The 25,847-nt window shown below is 37.4% G+C and overlaps 1 protein-coding gene across 8 annotated transcripts in view; it reads right to left on the bottom strand.

Moving 5' to 3' along the window:
* Window positions 1–25,847, bottom strand: part of EVC2 (EvC ciliary complex subunit 2) — a 74,445-nt gene that overhangs the window by 9,011 nt on the left and 39,587 nt on the right. For 6 of the 8 annotated variants that reach the window (XR_009729479.1, XM_061379765.1, XM_061379769.1 and 3 more), the window contains 8 exons: window positions 24,830–25,005; window positions 18,931–19,090; window positions 17,232–17,696; window positions 13,988–14,188; window positions 12,365–12,487; window positions 4,123–4,350; window positions 1,729–1,943; window positions 214–301 (listed from right to left, as the gene is read on the bottom strand). Coding sequence is in view for 7 of the 8 variants with exons in the window: in XM_061379765.1 (XP_061235749.1) it covers window positions 214–301; window positions 1,729–1,943; window positions 4,123–4,350; window positions 12,365–12,487; window positions 13,988–14,188; window positions 17,232–17,696; window positions 18,931–19,090; window positions 24,830–25,005 (1,656 nt within the window). In the remaining variant the exon portion in view is untranslated. The remainder of the gene's footprint in view (window positions 1–213; window positions 302–1,728; window positions 1,944–4,122; window positions 4,351–12,364; window positions 12,488–13,987; window positions 14,189–17,231; window positions 17,697–18,930; window positions 19,091–24,829; window positions 25,006–25,847) is intronic. The other 2 variants (XM_061379766.1, XM_061379772.1) reach the window with 2 other exon arrangements.

The following is a 25,847-nucleotide window of genomic DNA, read 5'->3' as shown; positions in this document are numbered from 1 at the left end:
AAAAAGAAATATAACTCAGCAAAATTAAAAAAGCTGAAAGCAGGTCAGAATTAAGTAAATGATAATATAGACAGCAAACAGCAGAACCGGCAGCCACTATTAGCAGATAGTCACTCCAAATACACTTGTAACACTTCCCAAAAAAGAAGAAAAGCTTATTTTCAGATACAGCTTTAATTTAAACTTGGAAGCTTTGCTCAATTTCATGCTTACCTGACTATAAAGTGCCAATAATGCATCCATTTCTATATTTTCCAGGAGATCTTCAAGCACCACGCAATTCCATTGCTCATCTCTCAAGCTGAAGTGAAAGACAGAATTAATATTGAAGTCTTCCCAGGCGCAACAACTGTATTACAGAAAACAATATCTGAAAGTCATCCATTCAGGAAGCGTGACTTCCTGTCAGCAAAGCTGGGTGAGGAGCATAACTTCTAAAATAAGCCAACTTCTCTTCCCTTCTTCCCTCAACCACCAAACAAACACGACAGCAGAATCTAAGGCTATGCTCTTGCACGCACTTCATATCTAGAATCGCTCCAATGTGACACGATTCAACCTGTCTCCATCCTCTTTAAATTTCATCACAACAGTTTATGGCAAGTTGTGGATCTTTTTATTGCTGGAATATAATAGTAAACAGCTAATTCCCTCACTAGTGGTGTTTTTTTTTTGCTTCTGGACTGAACCATGAAGCCATCCGCGTGTCACTTGGTAAAAGTACAAAACTTGTTTCTTCCATTAAGTTTTCAGGTAAACAGTAAAGGCTAGTTGCTGTTTCTTTGAAGGCATCATTGAGCGACCTCTACAGTAGCATCCACAAATCAGTAACCTATTTGTTCTTCTAGTGACTCTTCACTTCTGCAAGAGTCAGTAATCACATTTAGCAGAGCTCCAGCATGTTCAGAATTGAAACAGCCTTAAGAGCGCTGTAACTCCACTCAAAGCCTCTCAAAGCCATTTTAAATGTATCAATTGTTTCACAGAAATTCCTCTTTGTAATGGAAAACATCCTCTCAGGATCATACATGTATCTTGAAATGTGGTAGGCTTTTAATACTGTACAATACACATAGAAATGTAATACCTAACTCCTGTAACCCTATTGAAGGTAATACAATACTTTGTAATTTTGCACATTACTACCCATTTTTGCTAGGCAACCTTCATGACCAGATACTTCCATATACCTTGTTTTTTTGGTCACTGATATCTTTACATAAAAATTGGCCAGGGAAAAGTGAAATTGAGCATGTCTCTAAAGAAGAGTTCATATATCATATCAAAAATGCCTATGTGACAGGGAATTCAGTCTACAGTGTGACAAGTGAGATGGAAATTTAATTTAAATCATCTCAGTTACTTCCCCTGACCCCCGCAGATCAGGTTGCATTGAAGTCCCTACCTTCTTTGGAGTCAAAGGAACAGGATTGAAATAGTTTTCCTCCTTGCTGCTAAGGAGTATTATTATTTTTCCACTATCTGCATCAGGAAATGGTGATTGCCATACGACACAGCATAATCTATACACAACTAGGTTATTATTACTTCATGTTTCTTATTTCAATATTCCCAAAATTCCTCAGTTATGCTCTGGGCTACATCACAAAAATGCACTGTTCAAACACATGCATAGTCCCTCCCCAACAGCAGAATATTTAGCCTGCTGTTTGTAATATCTTATGGTTTATAAGGACTGCTTATAGAACCTGAGACCAAAGGACTTACCTTTGCTGATGCAGATTTATAAATTGCCCACATCTATTCATAGCCTGTCTTAGTAGAACTGTCACCTGTCTGTCTGCATTTGTTTCCACAGCTTCACTTGAAAGTCCCAACCCATCCAGATTCCACCTCTGTCTACTCATTAGATGGTGCTGCTGCTGAGCTGACTCCTTATGCAACATCTCATACTCCAGCTTCCTGTCAAGTTCTTCAATCTCCTAGAGGTTGAAAAGACGTAAGGATAGAAAGTCATAATTTAACTTGGAAAAGTGAATTTCATTTGGAGACAAGAAAAAAGATGGTATCAGAATTTCTGATATTAGTTTATTCATTTCTCATTCTACCCAGCCACTTGCAGTCATTACACTTTCAAATTCATTGCACGGCTTCGGCAAACATGACTTGCAGACCAGGAATATAAGAACAATGCCAAAAGATATGAGTCAATTTTCACTGTGTTAAAGGTCAGTGCCCTCTGAAACCTTCCACTGTAGAGGACATCTACCAGCATGGCTCAGATTCAAACAAAAGAATGGCACCATTAGGATTCATCTATAAGCTGCATAAAGCCTCTGAAAAGAGCTTGAGAAACTCAGACTGAGTTAAATCTAAAGTAGATTTAGTTATACTGAATAAACAGCTAGTATCAATGAGTTTTATGTGAAAAAACAGTAATTCACATTTAGTGTGATAAAATTAGGGTTAAAATACTATGCTCTTTGGGTTAAACCCCGAAGTCTTAAGTGTACTTTATCCCTCATGACGAAGACCTTTCTTTGGTCAGAGCCAAACTAGACATCAGAAGGGAAGTTCCATAATCCAGTTTTCCAACGTCATTGTTGTCTGACCTGAACCTTTAAGTTTCTTAGTATCTCAGTTCCCTATTTCTCAACTTGTATCTTGGACAAAACGCTGAATTTTGATCTATTCCTCCATCCCATCAGCTCTATTCAGACTACAAATTCACTGGAGCACAGCATCTTTAATTAAGTGTCTGCTTCCTGGTCAGCAAGATTTGCTCAGATCCAACACCAAAATTGGTTAACTTGTTATCTCTAAGGGGATGAAGCAAATTCACATATAGCCACATGTGTTTGTTTCACTGACTGGCAAAACTATCACTGATGTTGTCAGCATTAGGGCATCCTCTGCAATCTGATGTATTTGTTTTAAAGCAACAGGTGTTAAAATTTGCCAGCTAGTTGGACAAAGGAGTTAGACAAAACCACAGCAAGAGAAAGAGGTTTCATCACCAGGAAACAGCCCCTGCAATCCAAGCCTAACAGGTTCTTTAAACAATGCCTAAAATATTTTTTCCTGCAAAATAGGTCTTAAATCAGTTCATGCATACTGGATAAAAAAATCCAGGTCTCTCTTCCATCCCTCCTTCAATTCTTTTTCTTCATCTGTTCAAGGACAGACAACTTAAAAGTAACCTCTTCCAAGAGCCCCCTTACCGTTACTGCATAAAAGGCAATAACTTCGGATTAAATTATTTCTATAATACTCTGTCTACATAGAATTTCACTATTTTCTACAGATTTCATACAAATTTAAGCAAAGCTAGAATCATATAAGCATTCTAGCTGCCATGCAAAGAGAAACGCTGTAGAGATGAAAGCATTAAAATTTAACCAGGAGTTTTCACAGCAATAGCTATCTAATGATGCCCTCTAGCAAAGAAGTTTTGCTCTTAAAAACCCATTTTGTCGGTTCTACTCCAGTGCTCTCTCAAGCCTCACTTGGATGATTGTGAACAGGAGATGTAAAAAAAAAAAAAAAATAAAAAATCCTTATGAATACAAAGCACTGAATTATTAAAAAAGGTTCAGAAAACTGGCACACACCAAGTATATAATAAATACGATGAAGGGAGGAGGCCTTTCCAAAGTTTCTGCTATTTAAACAGTGTAAATGCACTTGGAGGGAGACAGAGACAGGTAGGAGGCTTTATATATAACCTTTAAAAGCTCTATGACTTAAGCATATCATGTGGTTATGGATTTTACCATAAGGATAGCAGTATAACATGGTCAACTTTGTAACAAAGTCATGACAATTTACACACTATCCCAGTCATGACTCACAATCACTTCCCCGTTATCTTCCTTGCAATCAATAAGTCGCTCATAATAATTAGCCATCAAAATACAGTGTAGATCTCTGGATGCAATTATAAGAAAAATAAATCACAATGATGCACAGTCTTTCCTGGCTCTACTACTGTTCTTCACTTTATTCCTTTAACTGAGTTCATTAAAGCACATAATCACAGAAATTAAATACTGGACAACCAGGAGCTGCAAATCAGCACAGCTAAATCAAAGTCAACTAAGCTACCGTGATAGTTGCTGTCTCCTAAGAGGAATTTTTCCTTTTCACGACTTCATTACTTACAGGGTTGTGTGCTTCTAAAATCTGAATACATTCCACTTTTGACAGGGCTTTGGACATGCTCAGCTGTTCAAAGAGCAAAGCTTGCACACTTATGATAGCAGTATACAGCTCCAACATTTTGGATTTTTTAACAGTCTTCTGAAAGGCTAAAGCAGCAATATACTCTCCCAGTTTATTTTCCAGATCGCGCAGCTGACACTCTTTCTCAAGAAGCAACTCGTGCTTAACCTAAAAAAATACCAAACCACAAAAGATAACAAGGTTAACAGAAAACCTCATGAAAACCTCATCATGCATGCCCATGGTTTTATTACTCTGTAATTAACAAGCAGGTTAAAGCATTGAAGAAATCAATTCTGTTATCTGACAATATAATACATTGTTTTAAAAAGTGCTTTTCACATTAAATCCCAAGATTTTACTGTGTTTAAGTGATTAATATTACAGTATGGTCAGATATTTCAAAGAGCTCAGGCTTTGTTTTAGGGTATTCACAACTTCAATATTAAATACAAACCTAAAATACAAGGGTCTATATAATTTTTAATATAAGTAAAAATTAAAAATACAAATAAACCTATGCTTACCTATGTGGTCAGTTACATGGGAAGATAAAATACATCCCTGTTTTAGCAAAAGTACAAAATTTATAGAAAGACTGTAATTACTACCAAACTGATAACAAATACTGACCAATGAAATTCAACCCACTATTCTTTAAACAAATAACCAAAAATCTTATGTAAAACAAAGTTAAACTGTAAATCAAAAGTAATGGATTTCAAACAAGATTAAAAGTGGATTGAATGAACATCAAACAGGATTAAATCAACATGATTTAACTCAGTATCTGTGTCACTGCCACACATTTGATGGGACATCCACGGAAACTATACAAGGGTGAAAGGCAAATACAGCATGTGCAGCACAGGCTCAAATGCAATGTGCCTGATGAGCTTTCGATGCTATAGCACTGACATTCATAGTCAGTGATATTGCCACTGTAACCGTTTTTCTGCAGCACAGTGTGGACTGCACCCATCTGCAATTACCCTCTTTTACATGCTTCCATTTAAGCTTGTCATTTTAAGTCAAAGCCAAGGAAAAGGTACTTATCTGTATGTTTTGTACCCCACAAAATGTGTTTCCAGTGTCACATAGGTATGGATGTCTAAGTTAGACACTGATGGCCATGCTGCAGCATATCTAACACTTGGGTAGATGAATCCTCAAAGTCAGGAAATAATTATCAGTTTAATTTTATTCTCTCTCCCTTTATTATCCACATGGCCCCAGAAGTTGGACTGTGAGAGAGAGAAGACACAGAGGGAGAAAGCAAATCCAACCACTGGCACAAGCTGCCTAGAGAAGCTGTGGCTGCCCCATAGCTGGAAGTGTTCAAGGCCCAGTCAGATGGTCCTTTAAGCAACCTGGTCTAGTGTAGAGTGTTCCCGACTATGGCAGCGGGTTGGAACTGAATGGAATTTGAAGTTCCTTCCAACACAAACCATTTTATGATTCTAAGAGAGCTCCAAGTCCACTATTTATTTGGTGTTGGTATCAACTACAGCTTTCCACAGTGGACTTAGAATACAGTTAAGCAAAGAAACAGCCATCTATATGCTGCTGGGTATCAGAGTGCAGGGTTTTTCCTCACTACCTCTAAATTCTCTTTTGGTCCTGATAAATCTAATCTGATAGGTTTCACAGCATAAAAAAAAATATAACTAGAATTCTCAGAGATTAGCATTTTCCAGTATTATGTATTTTAACAGCAGTGCTCAAGCAACAAGTTTACTATCACTGTGGCATCTGAGTGCAGATATTCACATTTGCATTCTATGGAAAAGTATCTCATGAAGTTTGGGCCCCGTCTTAAAGAACAGGTAGAGGTCTGTTCTTTGAACACAGAACATCTGTATTTAATTGAGATACCTACACAGTTAATACCTTAGCATGGGAGGCATTCTGTGGTATACCTTTATACATGCAGAATTCACCTGTCTATGGTTTTGCAAGTCAATAAAATATGAACAAGAAAGACCGGCAAGCATGAACTACAACACTGTAACAGGTCAACCAGAGTCTTTATATGCTGTATCTTCCCATTGGCACAAGACCCGATTTTGCCGTTCAGAATATCTCTGCACAAATAGAGAAAGTATGTACTCAAAACATTAAAGCCTTATTAGCTTTCTGTTCATGCTAATCAGAATTACATATTATTGACTCCATTAACGATGAGCCTTAAAGGAGCATTTAAGGAGACTTCCACCAAGTTTTTAGACCCGTAAGATGATAAATATGTAACATGATGTGCATGAATTTTCTCTGGAAATTTTGGTAAGACACCTGCTAAAAGCGATTACATATTATACCAATTCTATTATCCAGTAGATAGAGCTAAATTTAAAATGTGATTTGGAACCAAATATACTTGTGATAGTCTCATGCCCATGTAATATTCCCCAAAGTCTCTGTTATATTACCTGGAACATCCTTGAACACAATAGATGAAAGGTAACCTTCAGGAAATATTTCCCCCTAATGTGAATTAAACCAATTACAAGACAAGAGTAAGAAATCATCGTACAGACACAAGTGGAGGCAAGATTCATTTTCTTTATATTTTTAACAAACCTCCATCATAAAAGTCACTGTCTTTCCACATTACTGTTGATCTAACAAATTGATCTTGAACAATGCAGGTGTGTGACACTGAATAATAAGTAAGCATATGTGTTATAAATAAACATCTGGGATTTTTGAGTTAAGAGGAGAATTCAACTCAGCGACTGTATTGGAAATACAGTAACCAAAATCCTGAACACTAAGCTGTTATTTTTGAACTTGCTAGGCAGTGACTGAAGAGCAGAAGACATGGCCAAAAATAGGAGTTCATGGGAAAACAGCCAAGACGCCTTCCAGTACTTGTTCAAAAAGAACTCAGAAATACCTATTGCTTGTTTCTATGTTTCAGTTCTCAGTGGGAAAAAAGTCAGTAAGAAATGATTATGATGATTATATTTTTACACATATCTTCTACATTTTTTGCAAGTAGGCAAGAAACCTATTAAAGAGAATTTGGGGCCTTTTGTTTTCCTAAAACCAAAACTTGTGTTTTAGCAAAAAGCAAGTAACTTTAGCATCTCTCATTTAAACTTCCACTTCAGTAGTTGAGAGGCATTCAAAGGTGTAGGCTGTACTCTGGCAGCACTGACAGAAAATCAAAGATAGAAACTTCCTACAGGTCATGACTTTGATATAGATTGCGCAAGACAGCCAAGCCCACTCTAACTCAGGTTTTTTTTGTGGAGTTTGTCAGTTTGTTCTGGTTTATGGTCTACTGTGAGGTGTCCCTGCCCATGGCAGGGGGGTTGGAACTTGACGATCTTAAGGTCCTTTCCAACCCTAACTATTCTATAATTCTATGATTTTCAAAATCCAAAGTGTTACTTCAACATATTCTTATAAACCAGTGATGTAAGACTAAGACCTAGAACTAAGCCTATTCCACACCTCAGAGCTAAGGCAAATATTTAAAACAAAAGAATAAATAATGGAAAAAAAATTAAATCTTTCTTCTGGAAAAAAAAAAATAAAATCTTTCTTCCAAAGCCCATGCACAAATAAGATTCACATTTTTGTTCTGAAAGGCACGTTGAATTAATTGTTGTACTACTGATCACTGTGACAAAAGACAATGTTCTCAAAAGCAACTGTCAATTTTCAGAGCTGTATTGTCAGACTGTTCAATTTTTTAAGGTCTCAGTTGTGAAGTTTCCATTTACTTGCCTCCATCCGTCTTTTCATCAGTGAAAGCTGTTCCACTTTTAGGTGATTCTTAAAGAGAGTATCAGGAGAAATAGCTTCTAAAGGAAGGCAAGGAATTTATATCTGATTCAGCCATTCACTCAATACTTAGCTAACAACAGCTGCTGTCTAGTAAGATGCTCAGGGAGACTCATCACTACAGCAGACATCACTTTAAGGGGCAATATATGTTAGAAATGAAGCAGGTTGGACAACTAATGCCATAAGCCACCTTTCAAAACTTTGGCAATGTTGAGTTTTGATTTGACTTAAAAGCAGGAAAATGAAGATGGATGAGAACAACCAATTTTTTGTTGCAAGAGACTAAATGATATATATTATGATTTTTATCACAATAGCATCTATTCATAGAACAGAGGGGAGAAAGGGAGAGGAAATTCAAGCAGACCTGCCTCACCAGAAGCTTCCAAAAAGACTAATGCTTTAGCGTCTACACGATGCTCACTATTCAATGTACTATGGCAGCCTCTTATATAATAAGAATATTGCAAGACTACCAGCTTGAATGAGTTGTGACAACATGCACACACCACGAGCTCGTCTTTCTTTTCTTCCAACTTTTATTTATGTGTCTAAGATACTGCCTACCAAAATACACACATTTTTACAAGATCTCAAAAAAGGGGAAAACATATGCTTGAGGTACAGTTTTTTTACAAGACAAAAAATTAGTAATATCTGAAGGCTGCCTTTGTAGTTTAGGAACAGGAAGTACTCCAAACCTCTAAAAATGTGGAAAATTACACAGAAATGTTTTGACAGGTGTGTGCACACAACTGAATTTAAAGTTCAGCTTCAGTTTAAGCTTCTTCACAGGAGGCTCAGTTTCAGACACAAGGATTTTAAATGAATTATACATATTTGAAATCTGGGGATAGAAGAATGAATAATGAATACATGAATGAGTAAATGAGCACTCACCTTTAGCGTTAGTTTGAACCCATTAAAATGAATAATGGATAAGGATGGTAATGCAGTATGACAACGCAAGTTCACTTAAAAGGAAACACAAAATGTGTATTATAATTGCATCTAAATTAAAAGGCAAGAGATGCCACTGATGAAAGAAACACTTATACTTTTGTCAACCACTTAAATAACAGGGATTTTATATATGTTCAGTATATTCCATGAATCATAAGATTTATAGTCCAAACTGTGAAACTAGATACTATTTACATATTACTATGTATGAAGCCATGTGTTAAGCATGCCCAAATACAAGGGATTTGAAGAAAGGCTCGGACAGTTGGGATTGTTCAGCCTGCAGAAGAGAAGGCTCCAGGGCGTCCTTACTGAAGCCTTTCAGTACATAAAGTGGGCTTATAAGAAAAATGGAGTCAAACTTTTTTGTTGTGACAGGACAAGGCGTAATGGTTTTAAACAGAAAGAGGATATAAGGAAGACATTAGTTTATGATAAGGATGTTGCAGCACTGGAACAGGTTTCCTAGAGAGGTGGCAGATGACCCATCCCTGGAAACATTCAAGGTCAGGTTGGACAGGGCTCTGAACAACCTGATCTGATGATGTCCCTGCTCATAGCGGGGGGGGGGGGTGGACTAGATGACCTTTAAAGTTCCCTTCCAACCTGAAGTATTCTATGATTCTACGGGAATGATGTTCAGCTTTTTCATTCAGCATCTATTCAACATTATACAGTAAAGTAACTGCTTGTAACCAAATAAAATGTTGCATTATTCAACTGGTATTACTACCCCATGTCACCTGAGTTTCTTCTGCCTCTTGTCAGCTTTGAAAGCTTTGAAATCACAGCTCTGCAAACAGAAATACACTTGTGAAAACCAAATCCTGCAAGTAGATCTGACTTCAGTGTGACACAGAAAGCAATTTCAGTAGGAGCTGGATCAAATATTGATTACAAACTAAATTATAAACTAGTTATAAACTAATATCCCCTGGCCATTCTTGAAGCCTTTTATTATACTAGAGGACTACAGTACACTGCTTGATATCATATTATTTGACATATAGCATCAGACTACTGTGGTGATAGTGAATCCACTTTCATAGGTCTGAACATTTGCTGCTGATTCCACCTGAAACATCCATACTACACAAAAAAATTGCCAGTGCTGTAAACGCACTATGATTAGTCCACTGCTTTAAAACACTGACTTTTAAATTCTGTATTTAGTTCAGACTAATTGCTAACTAGTGCTGTCTCAGTCCTATATACTACGAATAAAGGGAATAATCTGAAAATATACTTGTTTACCTGCAACCTTAAGCCATTTCTCAAGCAAATATTATGATTGGGTTTTATAAGCCCAGCAGGGAAAACAGACTAAAGAATGAGGTGCCGAGGGTTGGAACTAGGTGAGCTTTAAGGTCCCTTCCAACCCAAACCATTCTAGGATTCTGGGATTCCATGAATGTCTGTATTTTTACCATTCTGTTTCTTCTGACATAAGTTAACTGCTATTTCAGAAAGGAAGAGCTACTTCCTTAAGCATAACCAGAAACAGAATCATAGAATGACAGAATCATGGAATAGTTAGGGCTGGAAAGGACCTTAAGATCATCTAGTTCCAAGCTCCCTGACATGGGCAGGGACACCTCCCACTAAACCATGTCACCCAGGGCTCTGTCCAGCCTGGACTTGAACACTGCCAGGGATGAAGCATTCACAACTTACCTAGGCAAACCATTCCAGTGCCTCACCACCTTCACAGTAAAGAACTTCCTCCTTATATCCAATCTAAACTTCCCCTGTTTAAGTTTTAACCCATTACCCCTTGTCCTATCACTAAATAAGACAACTCAAACCAGCTATAAAACACAAAAGAAATAGATAATGTCTGGTTTTGAAGATTTTCACAGTGAGGTCAATGATTCTCTCAGGTGCTCCAAGATAAGGCATCAAACTTCCTGCTGTGGCCTCCCAGCTCATTACCTCCTATTAGTTGTTCTCTGCTGTGCCTGTTTTACCATGTCACAAAACACATACTGCTGCTGCTTTCATAAGCATTAGCTGGAAACCATTTTATAGCCATCCTGTAGAGAGACAGAACTCATGACACCATATGAAGTCTGCAGCAGTGAAAGCAGGCGAAATACAGAAGAGTTGTACTGCTCCATTGTTCTCTTCCCTGATTGAACTGGCTGTGCAACTTCAGATGGTTACTTTCAAGGAAGATGGTAGAAGTGTTCATATTAATGCAAAATTTAGAAGTGTTAAGATTCTAAATGAGGAATGAGGTAAGAAACCCTAACAGCAAAATAAGGAAACTCTGTTTCTGTGATCAACATGAGGTTAATTGCAATACTTCTGTGTCCTAACGATATAGTGTGAGCTAACGATTTTCCTTAATATTTTAGATTCCTTACTAGGAAAAGCCCAAAGCATCTGGCTTTTGTAACTAATGTGCAGCCATACAATGTGAATGACAGGTATGCCAGGTGGTACATATAAGACTGAAACAGCGAGGCTTAGGGAAGCTAACTTGCCAATTTTAAAACAAGATTCTAACAAAAATGTAGGGCAGTATTCATACCAAATATGTATTAAGTACTTCTTGTAACGAAATTTAAAAAAATTTAAATTTTGGAGGTTAGGGCATAAAAAGCATAGGAAAGAGGTGTAAAACCAGATTTTTGTTAGATTTGGTACTAAAATTGATACTGCAATCATTTGTGAAACTGCTTTTTATCTACCAGTGTCACGTGCTTATTCTACATAGTTCTTATAGCTGTGCACCACCTATGTCTAACACAGTTACCATTGCAACATTCCCCCAAGTAGTATTACCCATATTTTACAAGTGGAAAAGAGAAGGAGAGAACACAAACAAGACCTCATGGCACATCTGCTGGCGGAGAAGGAATAATCTTCCAAAATTCCATATTGGCATTGGCCCCACTCATTCCTTAAGGATTAACTATATACTGGGGCTGGTGAGCCTTTTAGAAGATAGATATCCACCAGAATCAAGCTCTCTTTCAATAAGCTCTGTACAAATAACTCAACCCCTACGCAAGAAGTCTTTGATCTAAGAACCCATTTCAGGCTTTTCAGTAGCATTAGGACATTAAAGAACTAAATCTTGCTCAATGAAGTATGCAGTGAAGCACCTTCCATGTTTTGAAAGACTAACTAAGAAAGCCACAGGATCTCCGGGAATTACGCAATCATGCATGTGCCAAGTCCCAGAACCACTGGAAGAAAAAAAGGTGACACATGAAATCAGTTCTGTAACTAAGGTGGAAAAGTTAAAGTCAAATCTCTTGAACTTGAAATACAACACCTTTATAAAAGCAGGCAAGAGTAGAGGAATGCATCATGCCACCACACCTTATGCCTTTTTATATGGTTCTTATTCACACTGATAGAAAAATGACAGTCATTAATTACTAGAGATTGCTTTAGTAATGTAGAAGACACCTACCTTATTTAAATTTTCATCTTTCACAGAGTCTTCATAAATGAAAATTTTGTCCTGTAAAGATTTCTTCAAAATATCCATCTTATTTCTATTCCTGGATCCATTTTTTTTCACTTTAGAATGTGGCTGTAAGTAGATGAGTATGAAATGCTTTATTTGTAAGAAGTATATGAGGATTATTACTTGCTATTATTACTTGCTATTATTGACAGATCCACCTATTAATGATACACATGTCAAGGATGACATTCACTGAGAAAATGTTTCTGAAATGAAGATGCTGCCCTATTCATTCAGAAGACTCCTTTCAGACATTCAAAGTTGCTAATTTCCTTTTCTAATTTATTTCAAAGTAAAATTATATATTCATCCTTTCCATGAAATCTGCTAGCAGACAGATTTGATTTTAACAAGCTTTAGCAGTGATAATAAGAGCTTTTAACTGAAGCAGTCTCCTCAGCATGGTTAAAATGAACGAAGAATATTAATTTAAGAACTACATTGTTTTTCAAGACACAGTATATGAATCACAACTGAACCATGATAGTATTAAGGGGCACCACTCCATGTAATCAAATTATTCTTGACCTTTATATTTCTTTACAAGAATACCAAGTAAGTATAACGTACTCTTGGGGAAATGATAACATCTGTTCAACTATAAGGCTTTACAAAGTCATCTCCTTTCTTTAGTACTTTAGAAATTATTAAGGTCTTGAACGAGGCTAATTCCTACTATAATTAACCCAAGTTAGCTTACATGTTTAGAAAACATAACTGAACCAAATCAAAGCAAGGGAATGTCCTCCATTTTATGATGTTATCAGATACAATTCCCCCCTCCTCCTATTTAAAGAATTGAAAATAATTTATGATTTTAGGTTTTACATTTTACTGAAGGAATTAAACATCCCTCACAGAGTTATTTTAAAAAAGACTAGATTTTATAGACAGATTCCTTGTTGTGAATGTCTTTCCAACTCTGAGTGAGTACGCCTCATATTCTACATATTTAGATTTGAAATAAATAAAGAACAATAAAAAACCCCACCTCAAGCCAAACTGTATATGCCCAGCTCTTTTGGAAAGAAAAAGTGGAAATGAAGCCCAAATTCCTGCTAAGCAAGTCCCGCTAATTCAGGAACTTTACTTTCATAAATGGACAGGACAATGTATGACATTCCCTTACAGAAACTCCTTGATTTAGTGTCAAATTTACCACTGTAGGGGCTGCCAGGAAAATCTCAGTCTATGCTGTAAAGGACCCAACTTGTCCCTAGTATTCAGAGCCAGGCTCAGCACTGCTCAGATTTTTGGCATTTCCATGGACTCTCCTGCAAGATGCAGCCCCTTTTTGCCACCCATCTGCTTCCTTGTACCTATGCTGCCTTCTTGGGGAAGCTGGAGGAGATGCAAGCAGCAGAAATATGCAGGTATACGTGAAAAAAATGTGTCTAATTGCTGCCCAATTATATTTACGGTCCACTGATCCACACAAACAGAAGAAATGTGCACTGCTGTCACACCTATGAAGCTCTGGACCTATATATGCAGGCAAGGCCAACAACTTGCAGATATACCAGCAAACCCTTACACGTCCCCACACTGATCCTACATCATTCCCACCTGTTTACTGTTCACTGCTAAATTCTGATCGACTTTCAGCACCTCTGTGTCCCTCTGCTCGACCTCGAAAGCCTGAAGCAACGTTCTTGCTCTTATTTTGGGCCAAGCCAAGCTGCTGTCCAGCTGAGAGAAGCAGCAATGGAACTCTTGCCTCACTCTAAGCAATTCTTCTTCTGACAGTGCGAGGGGTAAACTTAGAAGCTGCCTGTTAAAAAACAAACAAAACAAAATCAAAATCCATAGCCTTTTGCTGTTCAGTGATATAAGCAATATTGTATAAAATGTAAGAGAATACACACAGATACTTTACATGACAATAATCATCCTTTTTTTTTGTCTTATTCATGTAACAGTTAATGAGCCCATTCTGAGCTGCTTAGTATGTTCAAAATACCCTTGAGGATACTTTAAATTCTGCATACAGAACTTCCTGGACTTGTAAAACTTCATTTTCAAGGTGACACAGTTTTTGAGTATTCAAAATGTAAATAAAGACTTTTTAGTACATTTCCTATGCACGGAATCTTTCCACAAGAATCTTTCCAGACAATACAGTGCCTGAACCTAGGGATGAAATAAAAATAAAAGCTTCCCATAAAGCCTCCCTGTGCTGTTTCCCAGCACTCAGCACTCACAGCTACTGAGAAGGGTAAAATATAAAATGAAAAAGTCTCTGCTTATTACAAACTCATACCCACTAACCCTCCCATCACCCACCACAAGGTTCCAGCTCCTCTTTGTAAAAAAGCTTTTAGCAATCTGAACAACACTGAGCACATTTTAGCAGTAATTTGAATCACTCAAAGTTCCCATTTTGTGTAAGGAAGGTTTTTAACATAGAAGTCTGGGGAACTGATTCTCAGGTGAAGATGAAGTTGACTGAGCATGCTAAAGCCTGAATTCACCTTCCAGTTGTAAACAGCCTTAGACTATATATATCTTCTTATCCTGTGACTGAAATATTTCCCTGAAATATTTAATAAAAACCAGAATACTTCTTTATTTGGAAATTTTCTCTATTTCCACAAAAATATATTTGAATTTAAAGCATGAATACGTATTTAAAAAGGTAGTTTCCTTTTAAAAATGTATTGTACAATACATTCCATTAGGACTGATCCTTTTATTCAGTGTATCACAGGCCTATACCACCTCATCATTTCATTGACGTATTTCAGTAATAATGAAATATACTGAAAGTTAAGTTTAGAAAGCCTTATTTCTGTTTATTGATTCAGCAAAGAACAGCAACATCCTAAACTAAAACATTTTTAATGCATAAAGTTTGTATCTTCGAAAGATGACTTCCTTTAAGGCAATATTACTCCAAGCAAAAGCATTTACAGCATACTTAACAATTTCTCATGGGTAACTATTTCTCAAGCTGTCTTAGGCTTTCAGAAGAAAATCCATACTATGTATCCATATGTACAGACATATAGACTGAGATTCAAAGATAACACAGAAAATCACTTCTGTCATGTCTATGTTTAAAAAGGACTTTAAACATTAATGATCTTCATACATGTATTTTGGACTAATTCATGGTCTCTTTGATAAGCAACAGAAATGAAAAGCTATCATTCAAAGTAATTCCTTGTGAAAACCAGACAGCAGATGAGAACATGAACATGACAGCTGGCACCTGTCATCAAAATACCAAAACTGACAGACTGAGCATAAAGACAGTGACAGATTTTAAGGGGCTTTTGGTAGGACAGTTGTGCATTTTTTGGATATATTTCCCAGTACTTTACTAGGAAAAATACTCCAAACATCTTACTGTAACTGTAATAAAGATAGCACACAACTAGTGACACTGCAGGCTGGAACACAATTATCTTTAATTGTAAGTTAGTAACAGGAAAGACCTATTGGGTCATACAATCTACTAGGTCCTGCAGGTCTGCTTTCAGCAATGCAAATAAAGAGATAAGACAGCTAAAAAATACATTGAAATGGCTTGCAGGAAAGTATTTTAAATGCTGAACAAAACATAAAGCACTTCAAATTAGAACCAGAAGAAAACACAAATGGATTTTTCTTCTTTAGCACAGCAAATGTAATGGGCAAGATTTCTTTTTATGTTTCCATTATAAGGTTTTAAATTTTGCATCAGGCAAACTTATAAAGATGCTGTCTGGACAAAACTGCCCACGCAGATCTGCTTTGCTTTAAAGAAAAGGTATGAAGGAGAAACTTCTGCTAATGCTTTTCTCCCCTCTAACCCTGGTTCAATCTCTCAGGTTCAGCTTGCATTGTATTAAGGGCAGACAGGCTAATATAGTTTTCCCTGTTCCAGTTGCTTCCCCCAAAGCTGCAATTTTGCCAGCAGACTATTTTTTCATGTTCCCATGTCTCAATCAATGTCTGTTATTAAACAGCCATTGTATAGGAAATGTAGTACTGTAAATATTCAGGCAACAAAACAACTAGTCATAAATATAGTCTCTAAAACTAAGGAGAAATGCTGCTGAGCAGTGCCAATCTCTCAGGGCCTTGCTGCCTAGTCTGAGACGCACCACGCATGATGACTTTTGGCTGCAGCCATCGTCTCTCTCTGCACAAGGTCTCCCAAGGGTGGCAAAGTCACTAACCGCCTTCCCAAACCCCTGGGGTCACATCAGAGCAGGCACAAACAGCCATACAGTACAGCTGGGGCGAGAAAATCTCTCTACAACACTGCCTGTGTCATGATGCCTCTCTGACTTGGGGTTCAGTGCCAAGGGCACTTTAGCAGCAGGACAGATTGGCCAAGTCTGATGCATGGTGCCCATGAGCTGGAAAGGTAGACTGCTGCACTATGTATTTATGGAATACATGGAAATACTGTAGCAGAGCTCAAAATGAACCTGATGAGCAAGGCTTGACTTGTGTCTGCAAGGAATATATCGAAACTGGACATGGGGCTAATTAGGCCTGACATACTAAATGACATTTCCAAAGCGCTGGACCTTTGAGAACAGACTGAGCATAATAATGAAAGATGTGCAAGTGAAACCCAACACAGAGTGAACACAAGTACAAAAATACCATTCCATGATTTTGGTTTCAAAACTGCTCTTTCCCAGGATTTCCATTGCAGTGCTCACCCACAAGTGCCACAGGGGCTGAGCGCTTGTAAACAAATCAATTTTCAGGTGCCCGACAGAACTGACCACTAGCAATCCTACTGGACATGTTTGAAAAGTCCCAGCTCATCACTATTTGCAATAATAACTAAGAAAAGGGTGCAGAGAGATACTTGCATGAATACTGATTGCTCCCAGCTCCTTAATTTTTTTTGTTCCATAATGCTTGTTTCTAGCTCTTGACTTAGCTTCTGCCTGGTGAGCTGAAGCAGCTCTTCAGTGGCTGTGCTCTTTTCATGCTCTTCCCTTTCAAGCTGCTCATGTTTATCAATCGTCTCTTTTTTATGCTCCTCCACAGCTTCTAGCAGGAACACCTTTGGCACACTGAGCTTTAGCAGTTCTTGCACAAATACTCCACACTGAACACGTTTAAGCTCTTCAATGGCTTTCTCTGTTAGACTAAACACAAGCTCTTTCAGCTCTTCAGTGGCCTCATTTTCAAGTTTTTCAGTAAGTTCTTCAAATTCAATGATGTGATCACTCAAAAGATTTTTCCAGTGGCCCAGGTAATGAGTGACCTCCTTAGTAGTTTTGAAGGTCTCTCCAAGTGACAGCTGCTCCTTCCGATGCTCCTTCTGCTGATTCATTTGCAAAAAGGAAGAACAAGGTTAAGAGAAGTAACATCTCAATTTCTAGCTCTTTAACCACGTATTTCATAGCAAAGCAAAATCTCATACTTTGGTCTTTCAGTGTTCTTGAAACTACTTTTCAGAGACTTACCCAGCCCTCAACACGATGGCTTTGCGTGCATCTAGCAGGCCTGTGATGTCAGACTGCTAGATGGAAAGGCTAACACAGACCTGTGATAATCTGGATTGCTGCTCAATAAAAGGGCTGACACCTAAATAAATGCATGGATCTATATTTGTTTGATATAATCCAAACTGGCTGAACTGCAACAATCTGTCAGCATTCCAGAAGTGAATCTGGATCAAATACCAAGGAAGAAAAAGAAGGAGCAGGGGAAAAAAAACCAAAACAAATATTAATTGGAAAGCTAAACCAAAGCTACTAAGTAAAAATACAACAAATGAAGTGCCCATCTTTATACCTGCTGCCTCTCCTTGAACTGGTATTCATTAAAGAGCAGAAAACGCTGAAACACATACCCTACAAAAGATAAAATCAGTCTCACCTAACTTTGGTCACCTAAAGAAGCATCACCTAATCCAAGAAAAAATTTTCTTCACCTTTTAGGCAGAGAAACATAGGGACTTCTGGATAGCAAACTCCCTTCCATTTATCTCAGATCATTTGCAAGACCTCTGCCATTATGAGGTGACTTGGAGCTCTTGGGGTTAGCCTAGATTTCTACATGTCTGAGGTGAGGTGACATGAGTCCTATCACAAGCAACCATAGGTACAATATATTTCAAATAGTTTTGTAGCTGAATTTTAACTGTACTGTAGAAGACATTTAAGACACACATAGCCAGGAAAACCACAGAAAATGACTACTGTCACAGATCTGTGTCATCTCTCTCACCAGCTCCAGAACCTCAGCTGGCTTTTGCCTGTCTGCACATGCCAGAGGCTTGTCACAACCCCCTTGGACAGGTTAGACTAAGTACAGGGGATTCACAAATTTCTCCAGTTCTATTAGTTTCTTGCATGTTTTTCTAAAAGAACAGCCATTAATTACTACATGATTACAACAGCACATGGCGGTACAGAGCTAAAACCAACAGACACTTATTTTCATCCATGCTCCTGGCAGCGCTGATCCCTGTTATAAGAACTACACTTTATTTTGCAATTCATTCCATTTTTAATTCATGGTAAGTCCTGTGAAAATAAATATACTGAAATTACCTTTTGCAGCATTTCCCGCCTTCGCCTGGTAATGAGTTTCTGGCAAAGCTTTTGCTTTTCTTGTTTTAAATCATGATCGAATTTCTGTTTAACAGAATTAATTTCAGCCTCAGCTCGGTCCAGCAGCATCCCCAAATGACTTTCAGGTAGATGACCTGCCCTGTAATAACAGTGTTTGAAGCCTGTTATCCCAAATTCTTAAGAGGAAAAGGATATTTGAGGCAATTAGTACCATAATAAGGTTCAACATAACAGATACACAGAATGATCCTTGTTCTTTCAGCAGTGATACCTGGGGGGAATCAAAGAAGCAAGTGGATAATAGAAAGATAATCTCAATGATTAGTGTAGGATTGAGACAGTTTTTGAAGGTAGAATGAAAGTGTATGAAGAAAGAACAGGAAAAAGCAAGGAAAGGGAAGGCAAACACAAAATCATTACCAGTCAGTAATGTAAGCAATATTCAAATGAGACATTTAAAACCCTATCTATTATTCATAATATTTACATTTTTCATTTAATGCCCCTGGTATGCAATTCCAGATATCTTTTATAACTCCTTCTCCTCATTAGGAACTATTTTTCTTTAAAGGATGTAATCTAATCAGGGAAAAACAATTAAAAATTATTTTAAAGATATCAAAGCAATCACAGCCATCAAAAGATTTATATTCAGGTTTCCTATTAATACATCATCATCATAATTATAAAGATTTCAAAATAATAGTGAAATAAAATAATGCCTGGTCTACCTCCAGTTGCTACAGTATTTAATTTCAAAGAGTAAGCAAGATTAGGTTACAAAAGTTTCAATCTCCACAAACTCAAATTGGATTTGAAGAATTACCTGCTACTTACACCATAAATTCCCCAGACATCTTAATTCAGACCAGGCTGTTAGAGATTTGTGAGTTCTAATTTATAAAATTGAGCACATTGGACTTCCAAAATGTGGGGCTGAAAACTGTCAACATGGAACTCTGAGAAGAAAGCATCAATTCTGGACCTGAACTTGGAATGTTATCCAAACAACTTCTGGTTTATTTTTTTTAAATCCCCTTTTTCAGAAGATACGAACATTGCACACAGTGCCTGGATTCAGATGAATTCATATCTCTCTACCTACTTCTCAAGTATCCACAAGTATCTGATGAGCCACAGAGCATCATCCCCTACACAAGGAATGCACTAGACAGAAACTCAGGTCTGCTGTATCACACAGTTATGTCAACAGAGGTGGCTTCCCTTTGCAGAGCTTTTCCACTGCTTAGCTATCATATTTCTTTAATCTTCTGCAAAGAGGATTAAGGTACCTCTCCATACCTTGAAAGCAATGCACCAGGCATCGTTCCTGGATCTTTCAGCAAAGTAGTATTTTCCTTCAAACAATCAATACTAAATTTCAGTGTTATGTCAAAAAAAAAACCCCAACAGCACCAAGCTTCCAGCCCACATTTGGTCTTGCCCCCCTTTTTGATCAAACTCAAGGCAAAACAGTGAAAAAAATTAAGATTTATTACAGTGACAAAGTGAGTCAAGTAATAACCAAGATGTTTTTGAACACCTTCATCCTGTCTTGTACTGAGGAAATAAACCTAGTCTTGCTGCATCCAATTAAAATCCCTGTTCAAAGTAGTGAAAAGAGTCTACACAGAAAAACAGAGATGTGCTAGAATTACTCAGCAAATGAAAGTTTTAAGAAAAAATATGCAACACAGAATGACTGGGAAATGATACATACCTACCTATTTTTAGGAAAAACAGGAATCTACATTACTTCAGTTTCAGGCTGTTAATTTATTTAGAGATCTAGTATGTCCACAGCTCAAACTGTGTAGGTGACACAGTACCGCAAAACCCATCTAGCTATTTATTTGGAATCCCAGATAACAAAAATAATGGGCAAAATGCCTTCCACCACAGAAGTCTATGTGAGTTTATTTGGCAACTTATATTAAACAATATTAGGGAAATTACTAGAAGGATCAATCCTGGCAAAAGTTCTTAAATTTTGGTTTCATATAAACACAGTATAAAAACAATTGCAGTATTAGAATTACAAGACATCCTGTTCCCAAAGGGCTTTGAACTGAAACACAAAATAAAAGGAGAGGAGACAGATAATGAGACAGTATAGACTGTGTGATAAACTGCTTGGTCTCAGGATACCAGACATCTGATCACTGGGGAGATGTGTAGGCAAATGTTTAATGTCTTTGAACAAGGAGAATTTTAATCAAGGAGAATACTGCAGCAATGACAGGGATATTTACAGGGAGATCCTCCCAAATGCAGTGAGTACCAAGGAAGGCACAGAGATGAAACGTGTGCCCAACAGCGGCTGTAGGTCAATCAGAGGCAGACCTTGACTTCACTGTACAAAACAGATGCCAACAAATTTAGAAGAAAACATGGAGTGACAGCACTAAAAGTAGTAGTTTGTAGCTGATGCCACAAGAGAACTGTGTAAGGGATGCTGGACCCCAGCAAAGGAAAATTGTTTTGTGAAAGGTAAGAGAAAGCATGGGAGTATCACTAAAGCAAAAGGGAAAGAGATGTGAAGCAGAAAAGTTGTACCAGTCTGGATATATGTGGAGGTTCAATCACAACACTATACAGAAACTGTACAGAGAGAACCTGTAAGAGTGCCCATACTACTCCACTTCAGCTACTTCAGAATTTCACCTTCTGAACTGGTATCTTGCTTGATCAGAATTTATGCAAATAGTTCAGAGCAATAAATGCCCTACATAGCAAGCACTATGAGCACAAAACGTATTAAAAGTCTATTAGATAACTTTATACTGACGCATTACTGCTGGAGGAATTAACTTTTCTAATACCAGCTTCCTGAAAAGTGCAGCAGAACACTGTTCAGAAAACTTCTTTGCTTATAGCAAGGTCCATATAAAGGGAAATTATCCAGAAGAGCAAGCCCAATATGAGACATTTTGCTTTGACCTTTTAAGAAAGTTGACTGACCACTTTAAAAATACAATACACATGATATTCTTGAGGTCTTATAAAAACTAAAATGTTGTGAGACATTTATACAGGAGTTTGAGCTGTTTATACCTAGTGAATCACAAGAACTAGATTCAGTTTTTAAGAGACCAAAGAAGGAAGGAAACTTCCTGTGAACAACGAGGCACTGGCAAAAGAATAATGCAACATGTTACAGCTGCTGTAGTTCAAAAACATTGAGCATCTCAACCTCTCCTGATTGCTGGAACAACCCAGGATGAATACTGCCCCTGGTATTGCACTTCTGCCCGATATTCTTTAAGGCAAAATATGAAGAACCTAGGTAGACATCCATGAAATCTATCATTATGGATTACATTTTAAAACTTGCTTTCCTGCCTTTTGTTACTGCAGTCCACAAACTTGATTTCTAAAAGACACTGAATACCCACAACCAGTCCTAACAAATGGGTCATTTTATTTAAATACTATATTTAAAAGCCCAGCTTGAAAACTCTGGCTGTTCTATTTCATTTAAAATATTCACAACTCTCCCTAGAACTGGTTTGGGTTTATTTTACTTTTTATAACATTCATTTCTGACCACACAGAATCTTCTTTATGTTAACCTGAAACTGCCTTGCTCTCTGATAAATCTTAAACACCCTATTAAGCTCCACTTTTAAAAAACCTCTCCCCTCATCATTTATCTGCTGGTTTATGTATACCTGAAACTATTTATCTGTGGTATATGCAATCTACATCTTTTCTCAGTGTCTCTTCTCCATACAAACAGTTCTGCATTTTTTAAATCCCATTTATCATAGTAAGTTTAAAGCGCACTATTAAAGCTGGATGCAGTAGATTAAGACAGACCAGTATCTATATTTAGACAAGTGGATTCAATGCTAAAGTAAGAAGAGGATATTATGCTGTTACTGCCCAAATTTTAATGCTCTTATTTGTAAATATTCTCTCAATCTTTTATAATTAGAAACTGAACTACAAGCCTTTCTTGGGGTCTATACTTGGATATTTCAGTATACCTGCAGGAAAAACCAAATCAAAGCAAACCAAAAAACCAAACCAAACCCCAAACGAAAAACCTAGAAAATAATCTGAAATACTACATTCTGGAGTTTTATAGTCTCAACATCTAAATACTGAGTAATAACATTATGGCAAATATTTGCCTGAAAGGAATTCCTGCAACAACAGGTGTGGGAAATTACAGGAAAATAACTAATTGTAGTCCCAGAAAGCCAGATAAGATCGCTTCTCTCCAAATGCTGTCTCCAAGTATGGGCACATTTCCTTTGTCTGCAGAGTATTATGACCATTGCATACTCTGAGAAGTCTAATAAGGGAGAATTATTTTTTTCATTTTGGTAATGACACTTGATGGTTTTGCAAGTTTTTGGATAGCATGATTTGGGGGCAGAGGGGCCCTGGTACATTTTTCTGGATGGGATCTATGAGGTCTTGCATTACTAATACTACGTTTCCTCTCTGTTTTGTAGTCGATCTGGTTTGTGACTGTTAGGTGCAATAGCAAGTATTAAACAATAAGTGAAACCTACTTTTCCATCTTAAGAAATTCTTGGTGTTCACTGAAATGATTTAATCTATGGATGCAGTGGTCATACAGGTGACAGTTTCTCATGAAGGCTTTTCACATAACTGTAACATTTGAGAAAACATCTCGGACCATCTCTATCATCGATTCCAAAGAGAGGCATGAACTGATGAAACAGAACTCTATGTGAAAGATGTATCTGAATTATATTTCCTATGACAAGACTTATTTTTGTCTTTGACCCACACAGCTGCAGATGTCAGCAAAATAGGCAGAGCAGTGCAAGCGTACTGGAAGAGCCTCTCTCTGATCAATGAATCTTGAGGCTAATCTTAGGGTATGATTCCAAAGAGGCAGCACACAGGGCAATCAAAAAGATCAGCAAGGAAAAGTTAGAAAAAACCCAGGTAAATGACTTTATCACATTAACAGATGCAGTCTTTGATAGCTTTTAACAGTCTTCCTGCTCCCTAATATTAAATTCCTTTCAAGTAAGTCAACACTACAAGAAAAAAAATCACAATGTAAAGACTGATATTTACACATGTTCTCTTACTGCATGTTCTGTATGTTGTTAGTGACTGACAACAACATAAACATCTAAAATATACAAATAAAGCTGCATGCACAGGATTAACAGCAGCAGTGCTAAATTGTTTTCCTCCCCACTAATGTATTTTACTGCACTGGCATGCTCCTCAGTAATCTCTCTTTATGCCAGACTTAAGATACACCACAGTTCTCTGGGTAGCAGCAAGAAATCTCTCTCAGTAATCCACACTGCCATGTGTAGTCTTTGCTACTCGAGATCCTCCCCAGTTATGCTATTCATAAGCGTAGCCAACTTACTTTAGAAAATATTCATGCTTTCCAGTTTGAGACCACATATCCAATTCCTCAAACACATTCAATCGTAAGTGAACCAGAATTGTTCTTTACTCTTCAAATTCATATACTCGTATGTAAAGAAACCAGAGAACTGGTCTTAACTAGTACATGTTGCAGTGTTCTCTGGTAGGACTTCTAAAATGACTGTGAACTATTTACATTAATAATGGATGTACAAAGATACTAAGAATCTCATACGAGTCTGCTTCCTGCTGAATTCAGAATTACAAGGTTCCTAACAATTCATCTCTGTGTTGTACAAAGTGGACACAGAGAACAAAGCCTCACCTTAATGTCTGCTGGGATATTAACTAAGTCATCAGTTACAAAATATTTTCTTAGAATTAACTTAAAGGACAACATTTTTATGCACCTTTCCTGCTAGGTAACAAAAAGACTTTTGAAGAGTATTTTATTGCCTGTGACATAATATAGCCAAACGGCTGCCAAGAGAACAATTGAGATACTTACTTTTCCATCTTATTAATGAGACTTGGTATCTGGGCTGCTGCTGCATTTATAAGAGCAGAAGCTTGAGAATCCCTTAACCGTATCTTACTTATGAGATACTCTCTGTAAGCAAATCTTCTATTCAGATGATATTTCTTGCTAGCTTGCAAAAAATCCATTAGCTCTTCAATGTCTCCCTACAGGAAAGATTGTGAACAAATGTATTTAATTAGATGTAATGTAAATGTCAGCCAATACCTGTGGGTAACAGACCAGATTTATTCATTAACAGGGTAAAGTTAAAAGAAGTGAAAAGCAATAAACTTATATCAGCTTGTCTCTAATGAACACGTCAAATTACTACAGTGATTTTAACAAAACAAAATAAATAATGTGCTGAGCTTCTGGCCTGAATACCTCAGTACTATGTGTACTCTCTTGAATAGTCAGTGCACCTCCCAGAAGCCCTGATTTAACAGGTCATTTGATCAGGTACCCACAATTAAATACACATGCAGCCCTACCAGTGTTAGTAGAACTGCTCCTGCTTAAAGTTATCTACAGGCTAAACAGTCTTCAACTGAGACCTGAAGAGAGCATGTGTTCAGTAACAGCAGTAAGTGGCACCATGGTTTTTTTTTTTTTTAATTCCTTTTTTTCTTTACAATGGACTTTATGACTAAATAAAGGGTAACATTTTCAAAGGTGTTTAAACTGACTTCAAAGCCAAGGAAAAGCTTTTCACGTGTGTCTAGTATAAGAGCAGCGAAAGCCAAGTCTGCTGCACACAGGCTGGCTTAGAAATTTCCTCCTTCCAACAGATGGGAACAGCAAAGGTTTACATACATACAGGTAAGTCTGGCAGATACCAGTGGTATGCACACAATCCTCTACAGCAGGTACTCTTCCAGCATCAGCTAGCCAAGACAAAGCCTGATACTTAGGTGACCCATGCCTGAGCAGCTGAAACACTGTCAAAACTTTTACTTGCTCTGTCTTCTGCTGGCTGCTCAAGTGTCTTTTGCACAAGTGCTCTACC

Source organism: Neopsephotus bourkii, unplaced genomic scaffold, assembly GCF_033783945.1.
Source record: "Neopsephotus bourkii isolate Nb327-2 ecotype Australia unplaced genomic scaffold, CSIRO-AGI_Nbou_v1 NB_1780, whole genome shotgun sequence".
NCBI lineage: Eukaryota > Metazoa > Chordata > Aves > Psittaciformes > Psittacidae > Neopsephotus > Neopsephotus bourkii.
The sequence above is the reverse complement of the archived record's forward strand: the minus strand, read 5'-3'. Positions and strand labels throughout refer to the sequence as shown.